General features: G+C 36.5%; 1 protein-coding gene across 1 annotated transcript; it reads left to right on the top strand.

Moving 5' to 3' along the window:
• The first annotated feature begins 2,051 nt into the window (after nt 1-2,051).
• LOC107557424 (sulfotransferase 6B1-like) lies at nt 2,052-7,507 on the top strand. Its single transcript, XM_016240840.1, has 7 exons — nt 2,052-2,306; nt 4,023-4,138; nt 4,238-4,327; nt 5,232-5,358; nt 5,444-5,538; nt 5,800-5,956; nt 6,970-7,507. Exons 1-7 carry the CDS (start codon nt 2,111-2,113, stop codon nt 7,095-7,097), a joined length of 909 nt encoding a protein of 302 aa, XP_016096326.1. The 5' UTR covers nt 2,052-2,110; the 3' UTR covers nt 7,098-7,507.
• The last annotated feature ends 208 nt before the right edge of the window (nt 7,508-7,715 follow it).

Here is a 7,715-nt window from a genome sequence, read left to right on the forward strand (position 1 = left end):
ATACAGAAAGTAAAGAGAACATCAGACATCCAGAGAGAGGCCTGCATGAGGTGTTAATATGAATGCCATCAGCATAAAAATGATAGCTAAAGCCATGACGCTGTAATATCTGACCCAATGGTAAAATATAAATAGTAAACAACAAAGGCCCAAGAACGGAACCCTGGGGGACGCCTTGTTTCAGGGGGGCAGTAGGGGATCTAAAATCCCGAGCAGAAATGTAAAACTGTCTGTCACATAGGTATGAAGAGAGCCAGGAAAGAGCAGTACCAGATATACCCACAGCCGAAAGACGAGAGATGAGCAAATCATGAGAGATGGTATCGAAGGCAGAACTGAGGTCAAGTAACAGAAGTAAAGACAGAGAGCCAGTGTCGCAAGAGAGTAATAAATAATTCTCTACCTTTACAAGGGCAGTTTCAGTACTTTGTTGTGGATGGAAGCCAGATTGACATGGGTCAAATAAATTATTTGCCACTAGGAATGACTGAAGCAGGGAAACTACAGTACTCTCCAATAATTTAGCAATAAATGGTAAGTTTGAAATGGGACGATAATTGGATAAAACGGTAGGATAGAGATTGGGTTTCTTGAGAACTGGGGTGACTGCAGCGATTTTAAACAACTGAGGAAAAGAAGCAGTGACAAGGGAAGCATTTATGAAATGAGAGATATGTGCAGAAATGACCGAATGACACTGTTTCAAGAGAGAAGTAGGAGCTGGGTCAAGTCGACAAGAAGAAGAATTGGATTTTGAAATAAGCTCGGAGACAGAAGACGGATTGGTAAGAGAAAAGCAGGACAGGGAATGACCAGAGAGATTAAGCTCAAAGCTAAAATTGATAGCTTTATTCGAAAAGCCCCGGTGGACGGCAGCCATCTTGTCCAGAAGATAATTCAGAAAGGAGCAGCAGAATTCATCTGAACCTACAGCATCATGAGGTGGTGGTTAGGTAAAAGTTTATTTACTGTGTTGAATAGTGCTTTTGGCCTGTTACTAGCTTTATTAATCATGGCAGATACGAAACTAGATTTGTGATTTTTGAGATGTTCAAGAAAGGTTAACATCTGGAGAAGACAAAATCTGAAACAAATCCATCTTTAAGGTGTTTTTAACTTCAAACCGTGATAAAATACAAGTGCATAATCCACAATAACGCTTCCTCCAGTGAAAAAATGGTCTCTCACATCAAAATCACCCATATATTTGTTTAGAGCTGTTCTGGACTGTTTTGGCTTGTAAACGATGCTTGATCTGTGCAGATTTCTCTCCTGATTCAGACCAGACCACTTTTTCACTCTTATTTTTATCTGAAAGTGACAGTTTGAAGTTAAAAACATCTTAATGCTGGATTTGTTTCAGCTTTGGTCTTTTCCAGATGTTCGCTGATGGACTGCAGTGCTGTGGATTATTGTGGTGTTTTTATCAGCTGTTTGGACTCTCATTCTGACGGCACCCATTCACTGCAGAGCAAGTGATGCAATGCTACATTTATCCAAATCTGATTAAGAAACAAACTCATCTACATTTTAGATGGCCTGAGGGTGAATACATTACCAGCAAATTTTCATTTTTGTGTAAGCGATTCTTTTAATTACTACACTGAAAAAAAAATTGGTGTAGAACCAGTTTTCACTCAGATACTTCTTGAAATTTTCATAAAGATTTACAAAGAAATGGCAAGTTACACATTGAATTAAACATTACATTTTGAAAAAGTATTTTATTAACCTTTATAAAAAAAAAATAATAATAAAAGAATAAGGTCTTATAAAAAGCAAAGTATTTCTATACTGCTTCACACTGAGTGAGTTCAGCAGCTGAGCTACATGAATTGACTACAGATTACATTTTACCTTTCACCTCTGCCAAAACGGTCTTTTCATGCTGAGTGTGTCTAACACACAATGATTAGTTAGACTGACACCAAGCCCTTATGTTGGCTCAGGGCCTCTCGGACGGCGGAAATTGAGATTTCTCACGCGAGCCGAGCCAGTGGGCGGATCTACGGCATTTTCCTTCCTGAACTACAGCATAAATACTCTGTGTGTGTGTGTGTGTGTGTGTCTGCGAATCTGAACCTCTCCGGGACAAGAATCCACCACAAACATGAGTAAAACACCAGCCATGAGTCAAATGAAGGATAGGATGGAGAAAGCGGCGAAAATGAAGGACGAAGACAAGCTTTATAAGCGAGAGGGAATCCTGTACTCCACAATCCTCAGCCCTCCAGAGACCCTGGACAAGTTAAAAGAGCTGGAGGCCAGAGAGGATGACCTTATCCTGGTGGCTTACCCTAAATGTGGTGAGCAAAACAAGATGGGTTTAGTTGCATTTGCTTTTGTTACTGTAAGACGTGCATGTGCGAAAGTTTACTCTACTAGCCCTAAAACTAGTGCAAAGCTGCTGGTGGAGTCAGATTACATAACTCACAGTTTGCTCAAGGACATTTCTCTTGTAAACCTTCCTGCATTAACTGACTCATGCAGCTATAACACTGAACAATGAAGAGTGATACAATTCTGTGCAGTCATGTAACTCAAACACTGGTGTAAATTGGTGCACCCAAGCGAATTTACATAAGAATTGTTTTTTATAAAATATTTACACAGAAAATTATCACATTTGACTGAATGTGACGATTGACCGAATGCGGTTTTACAAATAATTTGCGCCAAAAATTTTGGAATTGAGTTAGATGCAACAATTTTATGAACAATATACATTAACATTGTAGCTCAAGAATGATTTTACAAATGCTTTACAAAGAAAATTGTTGCAATTAATTTAATGTGAGAATTTACAGTGCATAAGAATGGATTTACACTTTCATTCTGCTTGTGTGTCATAAATAAACCCTTGGTGCAAAGACTTAATTAACAGGTCTAAACTTAAAGACTAACATTTAACCTTTAACACAAATCTGAGTCTTTAATTTCTTAAACAACCAGATTCATGTAACCTGATTCTCTGCAATGCATGACACATTTGTGATTCTTATGTAATGAGCGAGTTCTGCTCAACACCAGCTGTAACACTGGACACTGAAGATTGAAGCAATTCTGTGCTTTCGTGAAACTCAAACACTGGTGTAAATTGGTGCACCCAAGCGAATTTACACAAGAATTGTTTTTTACAAACCATTTACACTGAAAATGATCACACTGGACTGAATGTGACAATTTACTAATGCGGTTTTACAGACAATTTGCACCAAAAATTGTGGAACTGAATGAGACGTATTTATGAACAATTTACATTAAAATTGCAGCACAACAATGATTTTACAAAGGTGTTGCAATTAATTTAACATGAGAATTCAGAGTACTTAAGAATGGTTTTGCTTTCATTCTATTTGTTTCTCATGAATGAAACTTTGGTGCAAAGATTCACATTTTGCCTTTAACACAAATCCAGATCTTTCATTCCTTAAACAAACAATCTCACGTAACCTGATTCTCTTCAATGCATGACACATTTAAAATTCTTGCGTAATAACGAGCGAGTTCTGCTCGATGTCAACACCAGCTGTAACACTGGACACTGAAGAGTGAAGCAATTCTGTGCATTCATGAAACTCAAACACTGGTGTAAATTGGTGCACCCAAGCGAATTTACATAAGAATTGGTGTTTACAAATTATTTGCATTGAAAATGATCACATTGGACTGAATGTGACAATTTACACAATGCCGTTTTACAGACAATTTGCACCAAAATTGTGGCATTGAATTATGCAACAATTTAAGAAATGCTTAATGAACAATGATGATTTCACAAATGATTTACAAAGAAACTGTTGCAATGAATTCAATGTGACAATTTACAGTGCATTAGAATGCTTTCATACATTTCTTCTGCTTGTGTTTCATGAATTAAATCTCATCTGTGATGCAAAGATGTTAAAATAGTTTCAGACAGTTTAACAACAGGAACAAAAGTTTTGAGTGTCTCTCGTTGAGGTTAACGCTCTCTTTCTCCCAACTTTATCTTCAATCTGATTGTAATTGATCTCTAACAGGGTTTAACTGGATGGTGGCAGTCTTGCGTAAAATCTTGAATGCTTCCACTGGGAAAGATGAGAAACCCCCTGAAAGGCCTCCTCTGGTTGAGTTTTTACCTCCAGATGTTCAAGAGGTCAGTAACAGCACAAACAAGCTGCGAATTAATCTGGGAACGTTTACCCTGAACGCACAAAAACTTCACAGTTACAGTTTCACACTATTTGCCTTACAGAAACTGGCCGAAATGCCCCCACGGAGGCTTCTGGGAACTCATCTGCCCCCTGACAACATGCCTCCCTCTTTCTTTACTAAGAAACCAAAGGTCAGTAACAACGAGCGCACTTTGAAGCACATCGGAGAGGTCACATGACACTAGATACCAACTATACAAGAGCTGCACGTGCCAAACACACCAATGACATTCACATTCACTGTTAGAGAACTTAAGTTCGGTTTGGAGTCAGTATGATTTTTTTTTTTTGGAAAGAAATGCGTACTTATTCATCAAAGATGCATTAAATTGTTCAAAAGTGACAGTGGAGACATTTATAATGTTACAAAAGTTTTCTATTTCAAATAAATGCTGTTCTTTTGAACTTTCCATTCATCAAAGAATCCTGAAAAATGAAATATTTCACGGTTTCCACAAAAATATTGTGCAGCACAACTGTTTTCAACATTGATAATAATCAGAAATGTTTCTTGAGCAGCAAATTAGAATGATTTCTGAAGATCATGTGACACTGAAGACTGGAGTAATGATGCTGAAAATTCTGTTTTGATCACAGAAATAAATGACATTTTAATATATATTCACATACAAAACTGCTATTTTAAATTGTAATAAAAATTCACAATATTGCAGTTTTTACTGTATTTTTTATCAAATACTTTTGAATTATAGTGAATATAACTTCTAATTGGAAAAGGGGAGAATATGACCATACTTTGACCAGTTGGTGATGTTGAATGCAAGCAAATTCATTTTAGTTTTCACTATGTGAGGATTTGACTGAATATTATTAGCCAGTATGGGTGAAGACTGAACTTTATATGACGGATTTCAAAACAAATTATTTCAAAATGCATAACGCATCAGGTGAATTCTGATTCTGTGCCTGTTGATTCAAAAGTATCATTAAATACCATATATTGGGACTAAAAATGAATTCAGATTAGAACAGAACACACCGTTTTCTCTCATCTAATACAATGTCTTTTTTCAGATTCTGGTGGTGTTCAGAAACCCGAAAGACACGCTTGTCTCATATTACCATTTCATGAACAAAAACCCGCTTCTGCCCAACGCTGAGTCGTGGGACAAGTTCTTCTCTGACTTCATGGCTGGTGAAGGTGAGAAAAACATTGAACAATGAAAGGTGAAAAGTGAATATTGTGGAGAACTGAAGATATACCGTTATTTATGTCTCCTCTTCAGTGCCCTGGGGCTCTTTTTTTGATCACACTCTCGCCTGGGAGAAACGTCTGGATGACCCAAACGTGATGATCGTGACATATGAGGAGCTGAAACAGGTAGAGCAACCTGTGTGAGTTTTGTTTGCAACGTCACAGTTTCATATTCATTGACCGTTTGTCTTAGTGAAACTGTTTTAAACCCATTTTACTTCCATAATGTGATGCATTTCTGAGGGAAACAAGTATTTATGATAACATTTTGAAGACTTTAGAACAATGTGCAATGTTAAATAACACTAAGACCATGATTAGCTGCGTATTAAGACATAAATCTGACGTCATGTTGAAATGCTTGAGCTTTTTCTGCTGTTCATGCAGAACCTGCCAGAAGGTGTGAAGAAAATCTCGGAGTTCTTCAACCTTCCACTGACCGATGAGCAGGTCAGCAGCATCGCTGGAGAAAGTACATTCAACGCCATGCTGGAAAACTCCCAGAAATCTCATGGCAATTTTGGCAACATCTTCTTCAGAAAAGGTAAAAAAAAAAAAATCCCTTCATGATGGATTTCAGATCAAACTCATTCAAACATGTATCCTAAAATTCCTCAGGTACAGCATTTTTACATACAATAACTGTACAGAACTATAAAACAATTCTATCTATTTATGTATATATATATATATATCTGTCTACATAGCCAAAAAACTAATCTCAATATTTTTTTTATTTTTTATATATTTTGCATTTTATAAAAAAAAAATAAAAAAGCAATGCTTTTCAATAATCTCAATATTTTTCCCAATTTTAATAAAATTTATATATATACAGTAAATATTTAAAGAACAATGATTTTGGTGATTTTTTCCCAAATTTTTTACTGCTTTTTACTAAATCAAATGTACAAAAGCAGCATTTAAATCATACTGTATGTACTTAAGGCTGCCAAAAAAATAAAGTAAGAAAAGATACAAAAAGTGCAAAAAAAAAAAAGGGTTTCACTTTAAGATGCACAGATCTATTCTGACATACAATATATATTTTTTATCCCGCCTGTCGCTGTCAATTATCACATTTTTGGATTAAATTCCACACTTAAAGAGAGAGTTTTTTTTGAGACCCCCCCAAAAAAGTTTCTGGTCCCCACTGACATCCATTGCATTTTTTTTCATACTATGGACGTCAATGGGGACCAGCAACTGTTCAATTCTCACATTCTACAAAATATCTTCCTTTATGTTCAGCAGAAAAAAAAAACAACTTTCAAAAATGTTTGAAACCACTTAAGGGTGATTAAATGAGGACCATTTTCGTTTTTGGGTTAAATATCCCTTTAAATTCGGCTGTCAATCCAGAACCTTTGCAGTGTGTAGCACTGTAGCACTCGTAGAAAACGAGCAAAGAAAGCTTCCTTTAAAATCACTGAAGCTGTCGATCACTTCAACGTGAGTTCAATGAGCTTAAAACCTGTTATGATCAATGAAATCTATAACGCATCCAATTTACATCGAATTCCTTTGTGTTTTTCCTGTCACATGTTTTGTCTTCAGGTGAGGTGGGCGACTGGAAGAATAATTTTTCCGATGCCCAGAGCAAACAGATGGATGAGCTTTTCCAAGCCAAACTAGCCGGAACAAATCTCGGAGCCAGACTGAAGTATGACCTTTACTGCCAATAAATGTGGCGGCACGACGAGAGCCGATGGACAGAGAAACTGTTCACTTCTTAGGGATTTACTGTCATTCACACGGGCAGCTGTTTAATCGCTTTCATCGTTTGCGTTTTGCTACATTACATTGTTTACAATAAGCACAAAAATCTCACTGTCATTAAACCTCATGCTGTGTATATGCTAACATTTATTTAAAAAAAATGATGTCAACACTATTTCATTCTCTGTCAGAAATATCTATTGCAAATGTTCACCACTAGTCAGTGCAATAGTGCAATCCCATAAACCTCACCTGTAACACACCATAATGAGTTTAAACCGCTCGAATGGCTCACAGAGAGCAGGGAAAAAATTATGCTAAATGCAAATAATAAAATGCAAGCAACCGTATAATGGTGCATATTTAGGACAGCAAAATAAAAAGAATTATCACTTTTAAAAAGGAAGTAAAAAACACTTTCATATTTTTTTTATTGTTGATGTCAAATGTTTTGCGTCCAAGTAATAAATTCCTCCATCATTTGGTAGAAGCTCGTGAAATTAGGCGGATATCAATGTGGACAGGATGTGTGACCTCAAAAACGTCCTGAAAAACCAACAAAACTACATGAGAATCAAGAAAAT

The sequence above is a fragment of the Sinocyclocheilus grahami genome, unplaced genomic scaffold, assembly GCF_001515645.1.
Source record: "Sinocyclocheilus grahami isolate Dianchi unplaced genomic scaffold, SAMN03320097.WGS_v1.1 scaffold601.1, whole genome shotgun sequence".
NCBI classification, from domain to species: domain Eukaryota; kingdom Metazoa; phylum Chordata; class Actinopteri; order Cypriniformes; family Cyprinidae; genus Sinocyclocheilus; species Sinocyclocheilus grahami.

Bases quoted from the DNA above. Each gene is read 5' to 3' on its own strand.
- LOC107557424 (XM_016240840.1), top strand. From the start codon at position 2,111: ATGAGTAAAACACCAGCCATGAGTCAAATGAAGGATAGGATGGAGAAA. The intron at 4,328-5,231 runs GTCAGTAACAAC...GTCTTTTTTCAG, and splicing joins TCTTTACTAAGAAACCAAAG to ATTCTGGTGGTGTTCAGAAA. The intron at 5,359-5,443 runs GTGAGAAAAACA...TCTCCTCTTCAG, and splicing joins TGACTTCATGGCTGGTGAAG to TGCCCTGGGGCTCTTTTTTT.